The sequence below is a fragment of the Balaenoptera musculus genome, chromosome 8 (genome assembly GCF_009873245.2).
Source record: "Balaenoptera musculus isolate JJ_BM4_2016_0621 chromosome 8, mBalMus1.pri.v3, whole genome shotgun sequence".
Lineage (NCBI taxonomy): Eukaryota > Metazoa > Chordata > Mammalia > Artiodactyla > Balaenopteridae > Balaenoptera > Balaenoptera musculus.
In genome coordinates, this window is record NC_045792.1 from 60818941 (window position 1) to 60844820 (window position 25880).

General features: G+C 38.2%; 1 protein-coding gene across 3 annotated transcripts; it reads left to right on the forward strand.

Annotated features, from left to right (window-relative positions):
* The first annotated feature begins 1429 nt into the window (after window positions 1–1429).
* Window positions 1430–25445, forward strand: ZNF215 (zinc finger protein 215). Of its 3 annotated transcripts, XM_036862171.1 has the most exons (6): window positions 1430–1664; window positions 5126–5687; window positions 12319–12407; window positions 13789–13921; window positions 14232–14327; window positions 24061–25445. In XM_036862171.1, the coding sequence occupies exons 2-6, from the start codon at window positions 5288–5290 to the stop codon at window positions 24930–24932; spliced, it is 1590 nt and encodes a 529-aa protein (XP_036718066.1). In that variant the 5' UTR covers window positions 1430–1664; window positions 5126–5287; the 3' UTR covers window positions 24933–25445. The 3 variants fall into 3 exon arrangements, with proteins under 3 accessions (XP_036718066.1, XP_036718069.1, XP_036718067.1); XM_036862174.1 differs by lacking the exons at window positions 5126–5687; window positions 13789–13921 and having other exon boundaries at window positions 1499–1664; XM_036862172.1 differs by lacking the exons at window positions 1430–1664; window positions 13789–13921 and having other exon boundaries at window positions 5636–5687.
* The last annotated feature ends 435 nt before the right edge of the window (window positions 25446–25880 follow it).

The window sequence follows — 25880 nt, forward strand, 5'->3', positions numbered from 1 at the left end:
GAGAAGATCTGGATTTCACAATGATAGAAGAGAATGGAGTTTGTAGCAAACAAGTGTATGCATCTTAAGGATCTAATCCCAGATGGCTTTACAATGAAAGTCATATATTGAGAGAAACCTTTAAAATTGTGCCATTAAAAAATAGCTGGACTTTAGTGAGGTAACTGCAAACTGAAAATGACCCTTCTTCAATTAGAAAGCAGTGTCTAGGCCTCTGTGGACCTTTGAAGACACTTGGTCAGAAACTTCATATCTATAAGGTATGAGAGGAAGGCTGGTCATTCCTTTCCAGGGCACCCTTTCCATTTCCCTGAACTCTTAATTAGCTAAAGACTATGTTTGAGCCTGTTTACTGGCAATACTTACAAGTTAAAATTTTTATTTTGCCTAGCTATTAACTGACTTTTATAAAGGTCAACCCCATCACAAACAATTCATGGCACACACCATACTCCTAATCTTGGAAAATATCATTCCACAATTCTGGCACATCTTACTAATGACCCTCTAAATCTTGAAGCGTTGAGTGAGTAGCAGTGGGACAAGAACGAAGTGATCTGAGCTTGACGCTCAGCTTCGCTATCTTTTAGTTTCCATAAATTTGGGGATGATAATCTCTTCCTTATAGTGTTGTGGTGATGAGTGAGGTGACATTTATAATTTGCTTATGATAGTAATGAGTACAGAAGAGGTTGGTTAAAACAAACAAAAATCTGGCTCCTATCTTGTTTGATCTAGATTTAAAACTCCCTTCCTGGGAGACAGTCCCTGATTTACTAGTTTGAGTTCTTCCTCTGGGGCTCAGTCCTAGACTCCTCCTCCTTCTACTGTTTTCTCTCCTTCTCTCTGCAGTCTCATTCTCCCCCCACCCCACCCCCCGCCCCGCATAGTATCTAGTACCATCTACCCGTTACCGGCACAAATTTTACAAGTCTGGCCCCATACACCTCTAAGCTCTCAGACACTTACGTCCAATTTGACAATGCTTCTTGGATGTCACAAAGTATCTCATATGTAACAAGCCAAAATTGGACTCATGGTCTTTTGCAAGATTTTCTACCGCGATGCAAAACTGAATAAATGAGTGAATGAGCGAATCAGCAAGTCAGTAAAAACCATGTTAAACCATGTTATATACAAGACCATATCTTTTCAAAATTACTTCACTGGTTTTTGATTCCAAGAAAATGGGGGAGGAGGGTGGGTGGTGATGAGAAGGTAAAAAAATTTTGGCCATTTCTCCTAGATGGGAATGGAGGAAGCCACAGAAGTTTGACAAGGCCTTTTCCCACCTACCCTAAGCGTGGCCCTCAGTTCCTGGCCCTAGGGTTGACTCACGTCTATGAAGCGGGCGCGGCCTGGGAAAGGGGCGGGACGGGCAGAGGCCCCACCCCGTCTACTTTACAAACTTGGGCCGCGGGGGCTTCTGGGGGCTTCCACGGCTGGTGCGCTTGCGCGGGAGTGCGCCGGCCGGCGTCTTGGCATTTAGTAGATAATGAGCCGGCGCTGGCGTGTAAGGGGCGGGTGTGGCCCGCGCTGCTTAGTTGTGGCGTGATTACTAACGCAAGCTCCCTCCCCGGGCTGGGAGGACGACTTCTGCGGCTCCTCTGAACTGGCTCCTGGGTGTGACTGAACCCATCCCTGGCTGGGAGCGGTGTTTGCAGGTATCACGCGGGTCAGCGGGCGGTCAGGACGCGGGTGCGTGGAATTGGGAATCCTGCTTGAGTGCGTCCACGCGGTCTCCTCGGCTTGTTCGCTGTTACCTGGATTCCAACTCTGTGCTCTGCAGTCTCTGCGGGAGAAGCTGGAGGAGGGCGCGAGCTGACAGAGATGGAGGCGTGGGCTGTGGTAGGAAGTTAGTGCGTGAGAGAGGAGAGGTAAAGAGGGCTGGGGTGGGAAACAGGACGGTTAGGTTCCAGATCCAGGTCTGCTGTCTCCTCTTCCATTCTGTGGTGGGGGCAGTCTCCAGGCGTTTAATCTGCTAAATATATCTTGCTCAGCTGGTTTTGGAATGACTGATATGGATTCCCGATCCAGTGTGACTGGATCAATCGACTGCGAAAAAAAATGGAGAAAAGTTCATTCCAACTTGCCGTGCTGTCCCACTAAAACCTCTTTATTTCAGATGCTCATTTGCACACTGCTTTATGCTCCTTTTTACAAGCTAATCTCGGAAGGCGAAAGATTCTCCTTACCTCAGGCTACTGCTCTGCCTATGACCTATTTGATTAAAACAACTCTTTTTCACAGGTACTACCTTTTCCCCATAATTAGTGCCTGTTCAAGTTCCTTGACGCTGTAAAATCCTATGAACTTGTGTCAGCTGGTTATTTGATCTAACTCTCCAGATTCCTGTCACCTGCGCCTTACTGAGCCCTTCCTTCCATTGGTATTGGCTCAGCGTCTTAAATCTTCATTCTGAGTCCTACCATCATCCTTAAAGGTGTCTGTTTAGTACTTTAGAGTTTAAACTTTAACAGTTCTTGACTTTGTTTATTCCATTGGTGGTCACTTACAGACCACTTAAGCTATTCTCAGTCACAGTCATACCTTGGACCATTTATCACCCAGACTGTTCCTCTTTTGAAATCTTAAGTGCTAACATATCATCCTGAACATCTCTAACCTGTCTTCCTAGCTCTATAATTATTTATACTGAGTAATTTATTAATTTTTAACCTATAAACTCCTAGTATATTTTGTTGCTTTTTCTCACTTTGAGTTGAACGTTTAATTCATCTCATTCTTGGTTAATTATATATATAAGGCTTTGCTATTGCTTAACAGTAGAACTCGAGCTGTTAGATTTTGAAGTGCAGTGTTTTTAGTGTTTTTAATTTGAGTTGTTTTTTAGAAGCAAAAGTTAAATTTCAAAGTAGTTGAGATTTTTTTCTATTTCTACTTGATGTTAAGATCTCGTTTTCATTCTGGTAATAAATGTGGTTTGTACCACTTTTATTTACTTTTTATTTATTGAGGTTTTTGGTAGCTTAATAAATAGCAGCTTATGTAAGCATTCTCATAAGTGCTTGAATAGAAACTACATTCTATATGGTTTTATATATCAGGCTAAGCATGTTTTTCATGTCCTCTATACTATCAATTTTAGCTTACTTGTTAAGGACTGAGAAAGTTGCCTTAGCCTCCCATTTCTGTTGTGTTATTGTTGCTTGCATCTCTTGTTTTCTGAGGGTTTTGCTATAAATATATTTCACTGTGTTATTTGATATACTTAGTAGCAGTCATATTTCATTATGAGTTGTACCTTCAGTCATTTAAAGTTTCCTCTTTGTCTAATTTTATTCATTTGTGCTTTTAATTCAATATACATCTTAATTCAGTGTATCCCTGCATATTATTGTTGTTTACATTTGCTTGTTATTTTTTCTATCATTGCTTTAAGCTTTGGAGTTCTTTTGTTTTGGATGTCTCTTAATTTTTTACATAGTTGAGTTTAAATTTTTACCGAGTGCATTTATTGTTACAATGGATATTCTTGTTGTTAAATCTGCTTTTTTTTTTTTTTTAATGCTTACTTGGTTTTTTGTTTTGTTTTTAATATGTGATCTGTGAACTTATTTTTCTTCTTTCTCCCTGTATGTTAACTCTGAAAGTATCTGGGCCCATAGTTCATTGTTCTGCTGGAACTCAGTGAATGATACCTCTTAAGCACTTTGGAACTTTCTTTTTTTTTTTTTTTTTTTTTGGTAATGAACGTGTACTTTCCTTAAGCTTTGGAGAAGGTTTGTGTTGGATCTCAGAATGTTCCCTCAGTTGTTCCACTTTGCCCTGTGTCCCCATGTAATGGGGATACTAATGAGTATATAAATGGTGTCAATACATTTCTACAAGACAGAAAGTGAAAATATGGTTTACAGAAGCAGTGTAGAAAAGGTCACAACTTAGAATATGCTAGGAGGTGGAAACCCATCTGCCTATGTGAATCTTAAGCTGTTTCAACAGAGTATGGCAGTGAGAGTTAAATAGAACATAGGAATCGAGTGAAGGGTTACCTGTGAAACACCTATTCCAGTCATCTCCCCAACCTCCCAGCCCTCTTCCCACCTACATAGAGAAGCAGTTTAGCTCCAGTGCCTTCCTCCCACAAAAAGTTCTTCCCTAAATAAATTGAATAAACCATCTGAGGAGAACGAAGGCTTTTAGGTTAGGTGTTGACATTTCATAGTAAAACCTTTTCACTCTGTTGTGTGGGGAGCCCACAACTTGACAGCCTGCTCCTCCACTCACCCTAAATCAAAGTCTGTCAATGTGTGTGTCTCACTGATATTCACATGGCTCTTGGTAAGTCTCCCATTCAGGGTAGACACACATTAGGAAACCAATCTACTGATACAGAAGAAGTAGAAATTCATATGATGATCTGGAATAATCAACCTAACACTTGATTCTTAAATATGAGCAGAAAACTAGGGAATACCAGATGTCTAAAAACCAAGATAAATAGAAACCCTGACCACAGAATCAAAGGGAATTTAGGAAACAGAAAACTCAAATTAGAATCTTCAGAGAAATTAGAAACGATATTGTAACTGTACAAGCACAATGCTATGGAAAAAGAACCACTGGCCTAGAGACTTATAATAAAAATGACTCCTGAATGGTAAATTGCATCTGGACTGGGAGAACTGTAAATCAGATAGAAAGCTGGATCTGAACTTCCCTGAATGTAGTGACTCATAATCTGGCACACTCTTTGGGGAACCCTGAGAGCTGCACTCGTAGAGTTGTGAGATATCAGCTCCTGTAGAAGGCTTTTGAGTCAAGATGCTTTCTGCCCAACCTACATGGTCCACACCTCCTTGCACTCGAGCTATACTCTGTGAGAACTGCCACTGAAGAAAAATTCCAGTTACTCCTCTGTTAGCAAGCTTTGTTTTCTGTCCAATAGCCTTCTTAGTAACCTAGGTGCCAAATATGAGCTGTGGTAGTCCTGCAAGGTTTAAATGTTTTGTTGAGCCTAAGACCTCCCTGATTGATGGGCATTGCAGACTGGCTCATAGCGAATCCTAACAAATTAAAACTTTTGATTGTTATAGTCCGGGAATGCACTTTTTGACCTATCCATGTTCATTATCTGTAGGTCATATTTATGTCTTTTTTTCAGTCTCTTGGGTGCCTGAATATTGGCTCTTCGTCTGAAGCTCCTGAAACTTTTCTCACTGCGTATATATGTATATAGTACACAAGTGCTTAGCCCAAGCATGAGAATTATTGGAATCTTCTGATAAGACAAATCTGAACTGCAGTGGGAGCTCTGTGTAGGAAGATGCAGCCTTTGAACAAGTTGACGGCTATCTCAAAACCTCAAAACCTGGCTCCTCGTGAACAAAGTGAGGTCCTGAGAGCAGATGTGTCTTGGCAGCAGGAATCTATCCCAGTCGTGGAGACAGATGACTGTGAAGCCTCTCGTCTAAAGTTCAGACATTTCCAGTATTTGGAAGTGTCTGGGCCTCATGAAGCCCTGAGCCAACTCTGGGAGCTCTGTCTTCAGTGGCTGAGACCAGAAATTCACACAAAGAAGCAGATCCTAGAGCTATTGGTACTGGAACAATTCCTGACAATTCTCCCTGAAGAAGTCAGGACTTGGGTGAATTTACAACATCCAAAGAACAGCAAGGAAGTGGTGAGCCTCATAGAGGATGTGACTGATATGCTTAAGGATGAAGGTGAGAATATAGAAAATTGGAGGTAGAATAGTTGACCCTTCCCATATGAAGAAAAATTATCTTTTACAAAAAATTTTTTATGGATGCATAGTTGATGTACAGTATTTATATGTTATAGGTATATAACATAGTGATTCATAATTTTTAAAGGTTATTCTCCATTTATAGTCATAAAATATTGGCTATATTCCCTGTGTTGTACCATATATCCTTATAGCTTATTTTATACATAATATTTTATACCTCTTAATCCTCTTTCCCTATATTGTCTCTCCCCCCTTCCCTCTTCCCACTGGTAACCACTAGTTTGTTCTCTATATCTGTGAATCTGTTTATTTTTTGTTATATTCACTAGTTCTATTTTTTTGATTCCACATGTAAGTGATATCATAGAGTATTTGTCTTCCTCTATCTGACTTATTTCACTTAGCATAAGAACTTTTTCTGAAGCTAGAAGGTGTCAAGGGCCAGATCCTGAAGAACTTTACTATATTAGGAAGGCTGAACTGAGATCTCACAGATTGAGTAGGGGAGTAAAATAATTTGATTTACCTTTCAAAAATACTGTGTTGGCTTCAGTGTAGAGCAGGGATCAGCAAACTATGACCACAGGCCAAATATTTTTGGAAATAAAGTTTTATTGGAACACAGCCACACCCCATTCATTTACATTTTGTCTACAGCTGCTTTCATACTATGACTAGACTTGATTAGTTATAGCAGAGACTGTATTGCCTGCAAAGCCTAAATAAAATATTTACAATCTGGATCTTTACAGAAAAAGTTTATCAACTTCTGCAGTAAAGGATAGCCCTGAGAGCTCTGAAAATAGGAAAAACAGTTAGGAAGTATTGTAGTAGATCAGGTGTTAGAGAATGAGGAAGCATTTGGGAAAACAGAGGAGTTTGAACCTAAAGGGTTTACATATTAGGTGTGAATGGGATAAATGTTCTGGCTTGCATGAATGGAGCGTAAGTAACAGTTTTTGTTGGTGAGGAGATTGATATATTAATTATGTGGCATGTTGGATTTGAGGTCTTTGTGGGACAACCACAGTGAATAATCTAATATATAGTTAAAAATATGGCTTTAGTGTTCAGAAGTATAGCAATTTCTGTTGCTGCTGTAACACATTACCATAAACTTTGTTGCTTAAAACAATATGAATGTATAGTCCTACAGGTTTGTAGATCAGTGGGTCTCTCTGGGCTAAAATCAAGAAAGAAAAATATGGAAATGTATAGGTATGAACAGAAGTAGGAAAAATACAAATCCTTAGGAAGAACCAGTATTTAAGAGCTGGCATAGATCTAACTACCAATTATAGAAAATAGAGAGTAGAGGAACATGTTAAACTATACCATGGGAATGCCATTACTAAAATCCAATCTGTGGGAAACTGCAAGACAATCCAGTTTCTAAAAATAATTGTAAGGGAGTAGGGAGGGGCTATGGAAGAGGGATTTAGAGATTAAAAGAAACATAAAAGATGTGTAATTGATCATGTGAATGTGTGAACCTTATAAGACATGAGGCAATTGACTGGATATTTGACTAGGCATTATTGATTAGAGACAGTGATGATACTGGTATTGGGATTATATTTAGTCCTTATCCAAAAAGGAAATAAAATGAAGTACTGAGCAAAATAAGAAAACTCAGGGAAGCAAGCTAGAAAGGAGTAATCTAGAAAGCAAAGAAGCAGGAAAGATTGGTATCTTGAGCTAAGAAAAAAGAAATCTTCAAGAAGGGAGTGTTCAACAATGTTGCAACAAAAAGGTCCTGTTAAGATGAGTATTGAAAATAATTTATTGAAATTGTTGATTAGATCAGTGGTCCAACATGGGTCTCCCTGGGCTAAAATCAAGGCATCAACAGGAATTCATTTCTTTCTGGGCCTCATGCTCCCTTTCCCCCATCTTCAAAGCTGGCAATGGTGAGCCAAGCCCTTTTCACACTGCCATCTCTCTGACACTCCATTCTATTGTCATGGTGTGTGCTGGCATACATGCACATGCTCACACTCACTCTTTCACTCTCTCTGTCTCACTGACCACAGCTGGGAAAAGTTCTCCACTTTTCAAGATGAATGTAATTTGATTGAGACCACCCAGATAATCCAGGATGATTTTTTTTTTTTAATTTTTAATTTTTGGCTGCATCGGGTCTTTGTTGCTGCACACGGCCTTTCTCTAGTTGCAGCGAGCAGGGGCTACTCTTCGTTGTGGTGCTCGGGCTTCTCATTGCGGTGGCTTCTCTTGTTGCGGAGCACAGACTCTAGGTGTATGGCTGCAGTAGTTGCAGCACGTGGGCTGAGTAGTTGTGGCTCGCGGGCCCTGGAGTGCACGGGCTTCAGTAGCTGTGGCTCGCAGGCTCTAGAGCGCAGGCTCAGTAGTTGTGGCGCGCAGGCTTAGTTGCTCTGCGGCATGTGGGATCTTCCCAGACCAGGGCTCGAACCCGTGTCCCCTGCATTGGCAGGCAGATTCTTAACCACTGCACCACCAGGGAAGTCCCCAGGATGATTTCTTCATCTCAAGGATCTTTAACTTTAATATTGCTGAGTCCCTTTTTTTTTTGGCCGTGCCATGAGGCTTGTGGGGTCTTAGTTCCCCAACCAGAGATTGAACCCTGGCCCTGGCAGTGAAAGTGCTGAGTCCTAACCACTGGACCTCCAGGGAATTCCCTTGCTGCGTCCCTTTTGCCATGTATCCAAGGATTAGGGCATGGACATTTCAGGGGGCTATTCTGCCTATCACATGGGTCAAAAAAATATGAAGTATGAGGTGGGAATGTGATAATCATTATAGACTATTCTTGAGAAGTTTGGGAAGAAAATGAGAGGTTTCAGGGTAATACAGGACCGAGAAAGGCTTTTGCTTTCTTTTAACGTGCCATGGATCCCTGAAGAACCCACTTAAAGGGTTTGCCCATATTTTACCTACCTTAGACCTCTCAGGGCTGAAATGGCCACCTGGCTAGCATTTGTCAGAAACATTTAATGAAAAATGTTTTAGCCACTGCTACCTGGGACAGCAAATAAACAGTTGGGACAAACACAGACTAAACAAAAAGATGGGAGGAAAGGTGCTTTAGAGAGTAAGGGATTTGAAAGCTTCTACATATTCTTAGAGATCTAGAAGGCTGGGTACATGTTCAGAAAGACCTGAGAATTCCCTGATTCTCACCTCTGGCTGGTCTTCAGGCTCTGCTCGAGCAGGAAATGAAGACTAAGGCAGGGGTGAAAACTATCTGGCTAAGTATTGAAGACATTTCCTGATGCAGACAGCCCATCTGCAAAGGCTAGGAAATGATTTTTGTTTTTCTGGTTTCAAGCATTTAAGGAAATCTCTGGAATCGCTAGCTAACCACCAAGTTAAGGAAACAGACTTAAGTGGGCACACACAACAAAGAATATAGACTTTATAAATTCCAAAAAATGTTGAAAACATCAACAACATTGATAAAACTTTAGCTACAATGACCAAGCAAAAAAGAGAGAAGACCAAAATAATTAAAATCAGGAATAAAGGTAGGGATATTACTACTGACCTTGCATAAATCAAAAAGATTATAAGAGAATGCTGTGAAAACTTAGATGAAATAGAAAAATTCCCAAAACTACCAAACTGACTCAACTCATCTGTAACAACTAAAGAGGCTGAATCAGTAATTTTTAAAATTTCAACAAAGTAAACCCAAGGACAACATGGCTTCACTGATGAATTCTACCAAACATTAAAACAATAATTAACACCAAACTTTCTCAGACTCTTCTAAAAAATAGAAAAGGCAGGAATACTTCCTAACCTATTCTATGTTGGGAGTTTTAATCTGATGCCAAAGCCAGAGAGAGGCATTACAAGAAAAGAAAACTAGTGAACCAAACCCAGCAGCATATTAAGAGGATTATACACCATGACCATTAGGGATTTATCCCAGAAATACAAGGATGGTTCAAATGTGAAAATCAACATTATACACCATACCAATACAATGAAGGGAAAAATCACATGATCATCTCAGTTGATGCAGAAAAAGCGTTTGACAAATTTGTATATGAATGTTCATAGCAGCATTATTCATAATAACCAAACAAATGGAAGCAATCCAAAAGTTCATCAACTGATGAATGGATAAACAAATTGATATTCATACAGTGGCGTATTATTCAACCATTAAGAGGAACAAAGAACTGACACATGCTACAACATGGATGAACCTTCAAAATATGCTACTTTAAAGAAGTCAGACAAAAAAGGTCACATACCATATGACTGAATTTACATGGAATGCCCAGAATAGGCAAATCCAAAGAGACAGCATGGAGGGAAGGGGAATGGGAGGTGACTCCTTAAGGGGTATGGGGTTACTTTTGGGGGTAATGAGTATGTTCTGGAATTAGATAGTGGTGACGGTTGCACAACACTATGAATATACTAAAACCCATGAATTGTGTACTTTAGAATGGTTAATATGGTGAATTTTTTGTTATGTGAATTTTACCTCAGTTTTTTAAAAAGGTAATGTAAAAGAGATTACTGCATCAAGCTAAGATTGGATGTTAGATATAAAGGATCAGTGTTCAAGGAATTTGAAGTCTGAAAAGAGTAAATCTGCAAGTGATTTACCATAAAATCCAAGCTGCGTAGAAAAGAAAGTGACTTCACAAGAGGGATGATAGACTGGGAGAAAATTAAAGAAGCAATGTACTATGGTGGAACCTTGATGAAAGGATAGGAAAGTTGAAAGGATAGGAAAATATAGTTAGGGATTGATTCATTCAAGTTTGTTCTCAGAGTAGAACAATCCTAAGTATATAAGGACCCCAGTATGAAAAAGGAAGTAGCTTGATTGCTGATGGTTGTTAGAAATAAGGTTGTCAAGGGTCTTCAGGCTGGGTTGTTGAAAAGATTATGATTTGGTGTGGAAAGCAACGTTAGCTAAGTAAAGTTTTTACTGACCTAGTACAATTACTTATTTAATGCCTGTCATTCACAACAGACTATAGGCTCCCTGAGGGCAGGCATTTGTGTGCCTCACACATGGGAGGTACTCAGTAAATACGGTCTGAATAAATGAATTTGCAATAGCTTAGTGTATTACAACATCAAGAAGGCCCTAGCTAAATGGCATGAACCACTATGAAAAAATTTTTGTATGAGCGTAGAAAAATCTTTATGAGGAAATGGGAATGGAGAAGTATGAATATATCAAAACAACTACCAAGACCATAGTATTGGAGGATGAGAAGAGGTGGCTTTGATGGTGGCCAAGATCCATTTTAGATTAGAAGGGAGAAAGAATATTTTATAAAGAGCTAGGGAATGTATAGGAATTTTTCTTTGAATGGCATGAGAGTTTCAGACAACACAACTGTAAAGGTTCAGGAAGGAAGTCAGCAGGAAAGAAGAGTTACGGGAAGGAAACAATACTCAGAGCAATAAAAAAGGGATGGCTGATTGAAGGCTTTTGCATCTTTTCAAGATATCTTGCATATTTCCAAGAATGACAAGAATAAGAAACAATGTGATATTCTACTATGTATAAAATAGATAACTAATGAGAACCTACTGTATAGCACAGGGAACTCTACTCAGTGCTCTGTGGTGACCTAAATGGGAAGGAAATCCAAAAAAGAGGGGATATATGTATATGTATAGCTGATTCACTTTGCTGTACAGCAGAAACTAACACAACATTGTAAAGTAACTGTACTCCAATAAAAATTAATTTAAAAATTAAAAAAATCATATTAGAAGAAAATGTGGTATTGACTGTTCTAGGGGTTATGGGACTGAGGAAACTGAGGTTTCACAAAGTGTTATAGGCCTGAGTAAAGTTAACAGACTGTAATCTTGTGGCAGTATTCAAATGGCATGTTGCTGAGAAATTTGGATTTTTTTTTCAAATCCTGCCTTTATTTATAAAATGTAAATATTTCCTGCATTGTTTCTACTTTTTCTTATTTCACCCTGAATTAATGAAAACTTCTTCACAGACCAGTATTGGCCCATAGTCTGGCATTTGAGGATTAGTGGTGTAATTAATGAATCTTGGAGAAACATTAGGGAGTAGCCCTTGGGTATACGTCTCACCAAAGGGCTGGAGAAGAGAATCGGTTGCTGCTCAGATCTTTATGTCCTGGAAGACTCAGTAGTCCAAGGTGACCAGACTGCCTAAGTCTGTGTGTAGTATACACAGAGCGACTTAGAGGAAAAGAATCCTTGAGTAGATTAATCCCCAATGTCTTTGAGAAAGTGATTGGTTGGGTAAAATATTCTTAGCTCCCAGTAAATTACAGCCTGTGGTGGCTAAGCCTTAGTTAGGATTTAGTTTTGACAAGATCAAAGTTTTTTTTTTGGATCTGCTATAACCACAGGTGAGGCATCAAAATATTATTTTGGCCTCTCTGATCAAGTAGTTCTTGACCCCTCGTAGAATATGCAAATCACTTTTAGAGCTTTTTAAAAATATAAGATCTGGGCCCCACTCCTGGAGATTCTGGTTGCTGGTAGAGCCTGACATCATTAAATTTCAAACTTCTGAAGTAGCATGTTAAAAGTACTATAATTATTAAAAGTTTCTCCAAGGAAAAACTTGTCTCCCTAATGTTTTCCTTCATCTTCCTCAGCTATAACCTGCAAGGATTCTGCCCTACTCCAGAAGGGGAGCATCAAGAAAGAAAAAATGGAAGCTGACTCACTAACAGGCAAATCCCAGGTAAATTAGGATTCCACTCTATTGTAACGCTCTGCTTTTTTTTGTAGGTCTGTGAACTTTTGCCAAACATAGTTCCATCTAAGAACATGACTATTTTAGTTGATGATACGCTGGACGTTGGATCTATTTTAGTTGATGATACACTTTTTGGAAAATATTTAATTTTTGTATATTCTCTGTGCATCTATGCCCTTGAGATTGTAGATGATAATTGAAGGTATAGACATAGGGCCTACCCAGGGAATGTTTAGAATTAAAAGTGAAGGAAGCCAAGGGCAGAATCCTGAGCAATATCATTTAATAGGCAGGAGCAGAAGAAACCTCAAAGGATACTGAAATGAAAGGACCAAAGTGGTAGAGGAAAACCAGGAAAATATGATGTCACTGTGAAAGCAAAGAATGACCATATTTCAAGGAGAAATCCTTTAAAAGTTCAGAAAAGTGCAGCCTGAGTAGTGTCTATTCTCTTAACATCATGGAGATACAAGCATGCATGGGAATAGAAGCCAGGTTGCAGAGGGTTGAGGAAAGAGGAAAAGTGAGGAAGTAGGCAGAACACATGTAGACAGCTTATTCACAAAGACTGGCTCTGAGGTAGAGGAAGGATTTGTGTGTTTCAGTGTGATTGAAGGTAACTATAAGGACAAGGTTGAGAATGCTGGACAGAAAAGCGCAACAGCTGGCGGGATGAAGGCCCTTATAACCAGTATTTATGCAGTGCCTAACATTTCTAAGGGCTGGGAATATGACAGTAAATGAAACAAAATGCCTACCTCTGTGGAGATTACATACTACTAGAAGTAGACAAACACAAGCAAATAAGATAATTGCAGATGGTAATAATTGTTAGGGAGAAAATAAAGAAACAGACTGATTAGGAAGATGGCTACTTTGTTGGGTAATCAGAAAAGGCCTATCTGACAAAGTGACATTGGGCTCTGAGACCTGAAGGATGAGGCATTAGCCAACAGTGTTTCTCAGTTAGAGATGCTCCCTGTTCTGCTAGGAGAGCCTACATTTTCATTATAAATTTCCCTCCAATCTGCCTTAAACTCTTCCTATTCTGAACTCTTTCTGTGTAAATTATTTGTACTCTATAGTAATTTTTTGTTGCACAATTATTCCAACCGGTTTTTCTCCTCAGTTAAAATGTAAGCTAATCTAGAGTTAGGACAGCCCTTCATTTTCCTTTCCCAGCCCTCAAAGAGTACCAAGTTGATAGGCCCCTAAGGTAACTTGATTTTTGTCACTTAGAACTCCAAACATTGTCCTATCAATTTTTTTTTGGATATTCTCGCCACCTACCCTGTTCTTTCCAAATTCATTTCTCCTCTAGTAATATTTTTGAGACCTTTGATTAAGAAGGAACTTAATGTTTTAGGAACCAGTGACATTCAAAGATGTGGTTGTGGAATTCAGCGAGGAAGAGTGGGGGCAACTGGACCCTGCTGTAAAGAACCTGTACAGGGATGTGATGCTGGAGAACTATAGGAACCTGAATTCATTGCATAAAGGTGGCGTCTGCGTATTTACCTCATCTGCCCTTTAGTAGTCTCTTCATCTACTGTTAAAAACTACTGTTGAAGTGGTTGAGGGCATTTGGGTTTCAGTTTAGGTTTCGTAATAACTTCTGGGCACAATAGCAGATTTTCTTGCTGTATGTGACTGAAAGTCCTTTCTGATGTAGAGCTAGAAATACACAGGTCCACTGGCCTTACCTTTTATCAGCTCTTAGACTACTACTTTGGGATGGGATTCTCTTCCCTATAAAAATGTCTGAAATGTGTTTGTTTATTTGTTTGTTTTCCTTTTCCCCATGTACAGAGTATCTACTTTCCAAACCAGCTGAGACCTCCAGGTTGGAGAGTAAGGAAAAAAGTTGGATAATGGAGCAAGAAATTCTAAGAACAACTGTTTTTGGTAAGCAACAGGTAGATCTGAGGCATTTTTAAGAAGCTTCTGTTCATTAAATACACAGATAATGTACAACCCAGGGTTCGAGTTGTTGGTTGGAAGGTGACAGCAAACCAGCTAAACTTTGAAGAAGAAAAGTCATTGCTTTTTGTTCACAGATTCCTTTTCTTATATGGACAGGCAAAAAAGTGGTGTGGGTTAGGAACACAAACTCTTTTTTTTTTTTTTTAATTGAAGTATAGTTGGTTTACAATGTTGTGTTAAGTTTCTGGTGTACAGCAAAGTGATTCAGTTATGCATATATATATATATAAGTGTGTGTATGTATATATATATATTCTTTTTCATATTCTTTTCCATTATGGCTTATTATAGGATATTGAATATGGCTGCCTGTGCTATACAGTAGGCCCTTGTTATTTATCCATTCTATATATAATAGTTTGCATTTGCTAATCCCAAACTCCCAATCCATCCCTCTGCTCCTCCCTCCCCCTTGGCAACAACAATTTTGTTCTCTATGTCTGTGAGTCTGTTTCTGTTTCGTAGATAAGTTCATTTGTGTCATGTTTTAGATTCCACATGTAAGTGATACTATATGATATTTGTCTTTTTTTTTTTTGATTTACTTAGTGTGATAATCTCTAGGTCCACCCATGTTGCTGCAACTGGCATTATTTCATTATTTTTAGAGCTGAGTAATATTCCATTGTATATATGTACCACATCTTTATCCGTTCACCCGTCAATGGACATTTAGGTTGTTTCCATGTCTTGGCTATTGTAAATAGTGCTGCCATGAACATTGAGGTGCATGTATCTTTTTGAATTATAGTTTTGTATGGATATATACCCAGGAGTAGGATTGCTGGATCATATGGCAACTCTATTTTTAGTTTTTTAAGGAACCTCCATACTGTTCTCCATAGTGGCTGCACCAGTTTACATTCCCACCAACGGTGTAGGAGGAGGAACACAGACTCTTAACACAGGCAGAGTTGCCTGGGGCAGCCTCCCTGCCAAGTTTCCTCTTCTGTAATGTAACAGTGTTTACCTCCATGTTACTGTGAGGATTAAATGAGTTGATATGTGTAGCACACTTAGAACAGCCTCTGGCATGTGGTGTTATATAAGCAAATGTTAGCCAACCTAACATTAAATCATATTCTCTCTTTTAAAGAAAAGGAACTGCTTTATACTAGGGTGACTCCAGTAATCTTCCATTTTTCCTTCTTTTACTGTAAGACCTCCTTAACTTGTGCCTTCCTACCTTCATTGTAATCTCTATATTCTTATTAACATTTTGTTTGTGAGAGATTAGAAATTGTTGTGTGCTTAATATAAATTTTAGTAAATAAAGTATGAAGAGGAATATAACTCACCCTGTTACCTCACTACCCAGAGCTATGCAGTATTAACATCGTGGTTTGTTTTCTTAAGCCATTTTCTTTGTGATGATGTGTGCCTATGGCTTGTAAATATTTTTCTCCAAAACTGGATCATTGAGAATGTGTCATTATGTGTTCTGCTCTTCTCACCTCATGTGATATCATGAACAAATACCCATTTAATTAGTCTATGAAAATGTGGTTTCTTATTCGCATATGACAGCCCCTCACATGCATGTATAATAATTAACCATTCCCCACCCCAACTGTTGGACATGTAGTTTGTTGCCAGGTTTTCAGGCATATCTGATTCCTTTCACAGGATTCCTTCTTAGAAGAGAAACTTCATCCCAAAGGGTATAACTATATTAACTGTCTTGTTACATTAGGTTATATTGTCTACAAAAGAACTATGTTGTCTACTACCAACTCATACTCACTAATAATGAGAGTGTTACTATCACTTTAGTTATTATATCTCTGTTATCACCCGAGCAAACACTGGGTATTATTTACCTGAAATCTTAATTTGTTAGGCAATTGACTCCATTTCTTCTTTCATAAGGTAAATCCTCTCCCTGATTATCCTTTCGACCCCATTTCTCCATGCTTTTTTTAACTTATATTTTCACCATTTCTGCCTCATTCTCCCATTAGCTTTTTAACATTTTCAGGTCATTATTAATTTTTTAACTTTCTCTCTCAACCCTATACCCTCTTCTAATACTCTGTTTCTTACCTCTTTATAGCCAGACTTCTCCGGGTGTTTTATACTTGCTTTTCTCTTTTCCTCACCTTTTATTCCTCAACCCGTTCCTGTTGAGCTCTTACCCGAAATACTAATCTTAAACAGTTCTTGTTCAAGTCACTCATGACTTTATTGGAGCGAGCTCCAGGGGACACTTTTTAATTCCTTATCTCATTTGACTTCTCAACAGCAAGTGACGCTGTTAACTGCTGCTCGTTCTGAAAACCCTCCTAGGTTCCTGTAATACTCCTGAGTTTCTTCTTCTCTTTCTGGCTAGTCTGTCTCTGTCTACTGCAGACCTGTCCTTCTCTGCCTATCTAATACATTTCAGTTTGTCAACATTTGATCTCATCCTGTCTTCTCTTTTGACTCTGTATTTTCTTCCATCTACAACTGCAGCTTCAATTATCACACATTTATAGCAGCTTACAAGTTCATATCCCCAGCTCAGGCTTCAGCTCCGAAATAAAATTTATATACACATGACATTTCTTTTGGATGTCTCAAAGATGCCTTAAATTTCATAAAACCCAAGTGATCTTTTTCCTTCCCAGTATTCTTCCATTGTTCCCTACCTGGATGAGGTGCCATCCATCCAGTTATACAAGTATAGTTTAAGTATTATCCTTGACAGCCTCTTCTCCTTCACCTATCTAATACTTGTTTTTTATCCTAAATATCTCTTAAATGAATCTACTTCTCTATCTGCAATGCCACTACTGTAGTCCATGTCCTGTCATCTCTCACCTGAACTATCACCATAGCCTCTTGTCTTAATACAAGATCTTGGCTTCCCTCTTAGCTTTGTCTCCCCTCCACAACTCCAGTGTTTGAACCACACTGCAGTCATGGAGATCATGGTTTATCATGTACTTGCTGAAACCTCTGTACTGAATTCAGTTTTGCTTACTTCACAACACACTTGTCCCTACCTACTTCTCCAACCTCATCTCACAGTACATCCTTTTTGCACTCAAACCACACTGATCTACTCTCAGTCAGCCAGCATCAAATATGTATTAGCATCTACTGTGCCCTGTGCACTCTGATAGGTGTTGGGGTTCAGTAGAGAAAAAGCACTTCCATAGGGAACATATTTCTGTTGTCCCTTGAGTGTGGCTTGCCCTCTCCCATCACAGGACCTCTGTGCATGTTGTTTCTTTACTTAATGCTCTTCCTCCTATCTTTGCCTAGTTGACTCCTATTCCTTCAGATCTCAAATAGGTCCATATCTCCTCAGGGAAGCCTTTCTTGACTAGGTTAGTTTTTTCTATTATATACTCCCATAGCACCATATTCTTTTCCTCTTACCATTTATCACAAATACACTCTACATGTGTCTCTGTGAGTCTTTGTCTCACCCTAGGCTTTGTGTTCCTTGAGGGAAGGCAACATGTCTCTTTCTGCCTACATTTATATCTCCGCCTTTTGCACATATCTAGGAACCAAAGAAGCAGATAGATAGATGGATAGATACTGGATTATGAGAAAAGTAAAAATTATTTGTTTTGGTCATCTGTGATTCAGTAAACGGTTCTTTTATGTCTGTTATCAAGATTCTAGAGGTTTTTAATTAGTATATTACAAGCTTATGTTAAATTCTTACTATTGACCATATTTGTGGCAAATGAGATGTGTCTGAAGACATTTTTAAAAATTATTTTATTCATGGAGCCTGCCAAACATATTTTTTATGTTATCATGTATCTCCCCCATTGTTTTATATCTGTTAATTTTATACATAAGAATTTTTCCATCCCAAAACTAAGGTACATTTTTTCATTTTATTCTAGCTCCATCTACTTCATTATTTAAATATAATATACCTTAATCAATCTGGAATTTACTTCAGTAAATGTCATTTATTTTCCCAGTTAATGGATTTTGGTGGATTAATGATGGCCACAAAATCTTTGTCACTCCCTCCATTGAAGTGTAGATGTTGTTTTCCCTCCCCTTGACTCTGAGCTGGCACTAGATTCTTTGATCAATAAAATGTAGCAGAAGTGACACTGTGCCAGTTCCAGGTCTAGCCTGTAATAGGACTTGCAGCTTCTGCTTCTTTCTCCTGGAATTCAGCAGCCACTAGTTCTAGTACCCTGATATCACTATGCTTATGAGAAGCCCAACTTGGCCACATGGAACATGTATACACACACACAAATACACACATGCATCATGTATTTTTTTTAAGATTGCCACATTTTTTAAAATTGAAGTATAGTTGATTTACAATGTCATGTTAGTTTCAGGTGTACAGCAAAGTGATTCCATATATATATGGAAAAAAATATATATATATATATATTCTTTTTCAGATTCTTTTCCCTTAATGGTTATTACAAAATACTGAGTACAGTTCCCTGTGCTATACAGTAGGTCCTTGTTGGTTATCTATTTTATATATAGTAGTGTGTATATATTAATCTCAAACTCCTAATTTATCCCTCCCCCCTTCCCCTTTGGTAACCATAAGTTTGTTTTCTATGTCAGTAGGTCTATTTCTATTTTGTATTTAAGTTCATTTGTATCATTTTTTTTTTTTAGATTCCACATATGGGTGACATCATGATATTTGTCCTTTTCTTTCTGACTCATTTCATTTAGTATGATAATCTCTAGGTCCATCCATGTTGCTGCAGATGGCATTATTTCATTCTTTTTTATGGCTGAGTAATATTCCATTGTATATATGTACCACATCTTTTTTATCCATTCCTCTGTTGATGGACACTTAGGTTGCTTCCACGTCTTGGCTATTGTAAATAGTGCTGCAATGAACATTGAGGTGCATGTATCTTTTTGAATTATGGTTTTGTGTGGATATATGCCCAGGAGTGGGATTGCAGGATCATATGGTAGTTCTATTTTTAGTTTTTTAAGGAAACCTCCATACTGTTCTCCATAGTGGCTGTACCAATTTACATTCCCACCAACAATGTAGGATGGTTCCTTTTTCTCCACACCCTCTCCAGCATTTATTATTTATAGACTTTTTGATGATGGCCGTTCTGACCAGTGTTAAGGTGATACCTCATTGTAGTTTTGATTTGCATTTCTCTAACAATTAGGGATGCTGAGCGTCTTTTCATGTGCCTTTTGGGCATCTGTATGTCTTCTTTGGAGAAATGTCTGTTTAGATCTTCTGCCCATTTTTTGATTGGGTTGTTTGTTTTTTTGATATTGAGATATATGAGCTGTCTGTATATTTTGAAAATTAATCCCTTATCAGTTGCATCATTTGCAAATATTTTTTCCCATTCTGTAGGTTGTCTTTTTGTTTTGTTTATGGTTTCCTTTGCTGTGTAAAAGCTTTTAAGTTTAATTAGGTCCCATTTATTTATTTTTGTTTTTATTTCCATTACTCTAGGAGATGGATCCAAAAAGATATTGCTGCATTTTATGTCAGAGTGTTCTGCCTATGTTTTTATAGGAGTTTTATAGTATCTGGTTTTACATTTAGGTTTTTAATCCATTTTGAGTTTATTTTTGTATATGGGGTTAGAGAATGTTCTAATTTCATTCTTTTACATGTAGCCTGTCCATTTTTCCTGGCACCACTTATTGAAGAGACTGTCTTTTCTCCATTGTATATTCTTGCCTCCTTTATGGTAGATTAATTGACCGTAGGTGTGTGGGTTTATTTCTGGGCTTTCTATCCTGTTTCACTGATCTGTATTTGTTTTTGTGCCAGTACCATACTGTTGTGATCACTGTAGCTTTGTAGTATAGTCTGAAGTCAGGGAGCCTGGTTCCTCCAGCTCCATTTTTCTTTCTCAAGATTGCTTCGGCTATTCTCAAGATTGTCTTTTATGTTTCCATAGGAATTAAAAAATGTTTTGTTCTACTGTGAAAAATGCCATTTTCACAGTATGTATATAGTAGTGTGTATATATTAATCTCAAACTCCTAATTTATCCCTTCCCCCTTCTCCTTTGGTAACCATAAGTTTGTTTGTGTAATGCCAGTTACACAAAATGTAATTTGATAGAGATTGCATTGAATCTATAGATTGCCTTAGGTAGTATAGTCATTTTGGCAATATTGATTCTTCCAATCCAAGAACATGGTATATCTGTCCATCTGTTTGTGTCATCTTTGATTTCTTTCATCAACATCTTATAGTTTTCAGAGTACAGGTTTTTTGCCTCCTTAGGTAGGTTTACTCTTAGGTATTTTATTCTTTTTGATGTGATGGTAAATGGGATTGTTTCCTTAATTTCTCTTTCTGATCTTTTGTTGTTAGTGTATAGAAATGCAACAGATTTCTGTGTATTAATTTTGTATCCTGCAACTCTACTGAATTCATTGATGAGCTCTAGTAGTTTTCTGGTAGTGTCTTTAGGATTTTCTACACACATGTATATTTTTAAGGCTCACCAAATGTTTCAGATCTAGAATAAGAATCAGTGATCCAAGTTTACTAGAGACAGTATAAGGTAAATTTGGATAGAGCATATAAAGCCAGATTTTGGAGAGTTTAACTAACTAGGTGATTTGAGAAGTCGGGGGAAATTGTTAGGCCAAAGAAAGGCAGAGGTGGTTTGGCATGGGCTGGTCTCCAGGAGAGAAGTAGACAGAGACCCAGAATTAGGATTATAGGCTAAGGTTTAAAGTTTATTTTTGTTTTAGGTTAGAGACAGGAACAGTCTTATAGATAAAGCACAGTTTATGAGTTTGGAATTAGTGGTCAGGAATAAGCCAGTGATTTGAAATCTATTAGAGCAAAAAGAGAACAAATCATGGGTTAATATTATGTGTAAACAATGGTATTAACACTAAAATCAACAGATTCTTAGGCCTATTACCATAATTATTTAATATTTACCTGAAGGTTTTAACTAATGAAAGAAAAATAAATGAAACAAATGAGAAAATTAATAGAAAAGAGAAAAAGCTATTTGTGTATGATAACTTTCTACTTAGAAAATCCAAGAGACTCAGTATCAGAATGATTATATCTGTTTAGAATTTCGTTAAGGTGGCCAGATATAAAATAAAAATATTAGCAGCTTTTCTACATATTAGAACCAAGCGACTTGAAAATAACAAAATACATGAGAGTGATTTTAAAAATAGAAGTAAGGAAGTTGCATGAAAAATGAGTTGTACAAATATGAGGAGAACATAGATTTACTTAAGGAAATACAACTAGGAATTCTGCTATTTAATAAATACTACTAGAACAAAATTACGGTTTTGGTCATCTATTATTTCTAACAAATTACCCTAAAACTTAGTGACTTAAAACAATTATTTTATTAATTCTCACAATTTAGTGAGTTGACTTAGGAATTCTTACATTCCATATGATGTTCGCTGAGGATGCAGTGTTCTGGGAGCTTGACTGGGATGGAATGGCCAAGATGACTTGGCCATTCCAACTATGATCACATAGTTGGAAGTTGGTGCTAGCTGTCACTGGGAACTTAGCTAGTCCTGTGGACCACAACACCTATACGTGGCCTCTACTGAGGCAAAGACTTCTCACAGCATGGCAGCAAGGTTCTGAGAGGAATTGAAAGCTGTGGGTCTTTTAAAGGCTAGGCCCAGGGACTTCCCTGGTGGCGCAGTGGTTAAGAATCCACCTGCCAATGCAAGGGACACAGGTTCGATCCCTGATCCGAGAAGATCCCACATGCCGTGGAGCAACTAAGCCCTGTACTTTAGAGCCCGCGAGCCACAACTACTGAAGCCCATGTGCCTAGAGCCCATGCTCCGCAACAAGAGAAGCCACCGCAACGAGAAGCCCGTGCACCACAATGAAGAGTAGCCCCCGCTCACTGCAACTAGAGAAAGCACAGTGACAAAGACCTAACGCAGCCAAAAATAAATAAATTAATTAAAAAAAATTTTTTTTTTAAAAATAAAGGCTAGGCCCAGAAATAGCCTAGTATCACTTCTATCACATTGTGTTGGCCAAGCAGTTGCAGGATCAGCCCAGATTCCAGGGGAAGAAAAATAGACTCCACTTCTCTATGAGGAGAGTATCAGAGAAAGTGCCATAATTCTGATCTGTTATAGTCTGTCCTCTGGCCACAAATTAACTTTAGTTTTCTCCCTTGTTAATTACATTTACTCTCTCCTAAGATGTCATTTCATTATGGCATCAATCTTGAAGTCCAGGAACTCATCCTCTAAATTAAGTCCAGGTTTGGAAGAGGTTCCTCTCTCTCTGAAAACCTGTGAGTTAAATGGACAAGTTATCTGCCCCCACACATCCAGTATACACTGGTGAGGTAGAGACAGGAAAGCTACAATCGATATTTCCATTATATTCCTAGGCTTCATCCTAGGAGATTCTGATTTAATTGTCTAGTTTCCAGTGTGGGTATTTTACAGACAAATAATGATTTCTCGTAGAGATTAGACTAAAGAAGGCTGAATTGGTATATACTTGACAGAGTTGGATGTATCAGTGAGAGCTTTGAGGTAGAAGTCATTTCATAAAGTAAAGTAATAGTACCTAAGGACAGATTAGATATGAGAGGTAAAGAGCAATGGTTATTCAAGTTCTCTTCATGAACTCTAGTGTAAATGTTAGAAGGCCAGTGACTCACTGAACGAAAATGAGGACATTGAGGGAAGTTCTTTCCACATGGAAGATGATAGTCTCTCATTTGTTGAGTTTTGGAAGAGAGTAGGGATAGTCAAGTAGAGGTGTTCTAGTGACTGTGTGAAACTGGAAAGCTGAAGGTCTTGCTTGGCTACCAATAAAGTATAGAAGATAAAATCATTAGATATATCTGATGTTATGTGGAAAAGGAGAAAGCAGGAAGTCAGTTAAATTTAATTTTTTTAAAAAATGCTAGAATATACAGTATACTGGGTATATTTATATAGAAACTAAGTGAAAAAGGAATTTGAGAAGGAAAGTGGAACTTTATCAAATGAAATAGAGAAACTGAAGGCAGGTGAAAACAGAGGAACCCAACCTGAATCAGAATAGGTAAAGTTTTGAGTTCTAGGAAACACATAGACGTGTCTGAGCACTGTTAGAATCAGGAGTGATTATTTTGAGCCCAGGATAAGACTGGTTTCCCTGCTATCATATATTACAGTTCTTTCTGCCTCTGTTAAATGCAGGGAATAATTGCTCTGTATGGAAAATAGGGGCACTGTGATTGCAAGTTTGCTTTTAGCTGTTAAGCTATGGGGCCTATAAATTTAGACATGTTCCTGAAGACATTATTAAATTGGTATTTTTGAAGGGCTATTATGTGGAACAGCTTGGGGTAAAAGAGACAGGATGCTAGAGAAAGGAAGATTAGGTATAACTTTCACAAACTAGTTACGAACCAGTGGTGGCTTGAACTGTGATATGCCATGCCATCCCAGTTCATATGCTGATATTTTACCTAAGTTCTGTGTATTCTCCTTAGTATTCTTGAATAGCTCTCATATTTTGTGATCTCCTGATCCTTTTAAAAATATTTTTATCCCATTTATTTCTTCTGTAATCCTTGTTTTCTAACCTTGCCTCACATTTCCATTCTGTATTTAAAGACCCATAAAATATGCCTATACCTGTATATGGCTCAGCGTCCCTTTCCTAATTAAGCAGTTTCCCTTCTAGTTCATGGACTTTTTTATTTACTTTTAGACAGAGAGATAATTTCAGAAAATCAGGATTTAGTTCCAAAGCAGAGAATTTCTGGAGAAGAATCATCCCATGCAGTGATTATGACAAGACTGACTGAAAGTGGACATCCTCCTTTAGATGCCTGGAAAAGTGATGATTCGTTATATAGGAACCAGGAACACTGGGACATAAATTTGCCACAAGAAGCTTTCGTTCATAATGCAATCTACACTGAGGAGGGAGACTTTGAATATAGTGAAAATAAGAAAAGTTTTGATGTTAAGTCAGTTAACTCAACTTTTGACACACAACAGGGAGTTCCTATGAGAAAGGGTTCCCCAAAGTGTGATCAGCTTAAAACTAACTTCGAATTTAATTTAGACTCAGTAGGTAAGCAACATTCAGAATATAACGGATATGGGAATGCCTTGAACTTGAGTACAGATACTCAGCACCCAAAAAGTCATGCCACAGTGAATTCCTATGAATGTTATCAATGTGGGAAGGCCTTCAGCCGCAGTTCATCTCTTGTTCGACATCAGATCATTCACACAGGAGAGAAACCCTATAAATGCAATGAATGTGGAAGATTCTTCAACCGACGTACAAACCTTACTAAGCATCAAAAAATTCACACTGAAGCAAAGGCCTCCGAAGGCAATCAATATGTAAAACCCCTCAGTCAGCCTGAAGACAGTAATAAAAATCCAAGACTCTGTTCTGCAAATAATCCCTATGAATGTGTTAACTGTGGAAAATCCTTCACCCGGAGCTCCTCACTTATTCGACATCAAGTGATTCATACAGGAGAGAAACCATTCAAATGTAAGGAATGTGAGAAAACCTTCAACAGGAGTTCAAACCTGATTAAACACCAAAAACTTCATACTTGAGAGACGTCCTATGACAGGAAGAATGTGGCATTATCTTCAGTCAGAACTCATTCAAAGTCCATGAATTTATTCTGGAAGGAATCCTGTGAATATAGTAAATGAAAGAAAATGTTTGTCGGAGATTATTCTTTAATTGATATGACTGAATTAATATGGAGATAAATCTGTTATTGGATAGAAATCTGAGGGAGCTTTTCCAGGCTTCAAATGAACTCATAAGGGCTCAGAGTTAAACATATCAACATGATAGTGTTTGTCTGTCATTATTCCGATATCCATTACCATCATCTTTCCCTAGTTCATAAATGGAACCTATAGAATACTTATATTCACCTGATCTATTGATGAAGTAGATATTAGGGAGGTGCCAAGCAATACCCTTGGACTTGACTCAAACTTTCAGTCCTTATAAGAAGGTCACAAGAAACCAGGAACTCACAAGAATATATCCATAGAAGGACACTTCTAAGGACTGACTCTGAATTAATGGCGAAGACCACAGTGACAGCCAATTACTTCACACCTAGTAATATTCTTAGGTGTCCTGGTGCGGAGTGGGGACTGGAATTGGAAGAGGGTTTTCAACTGCAGTGGTGGGTGGATGTGTTGTTAATCTACATGTATTCTCAATATCTGCATTTGTTGAAGTACTGTTTGGGATCTAGGCTTGAGAGACATCCATAGCCTTGGGCTGTCATTTATCCCAAACATTAAATGGTGAACAGAGTGTCCTAATACTCTGTGTACCAGAACTGCCTCTGTTTTCTGTAAGCTACATCAGGATCCCAAAGGGTTCTTGAGACAAGATGTTTATCTTAATTTGCCCCCAAAGATTCATACTGGAGACATTCCCAATGAATGTTGATGGTGACATTTGTCAGAGTTCATACGTTATCCAAAAGCAGAAAACATATTCTGGAGTGAACCCCTATGATGAGTTAATAAATG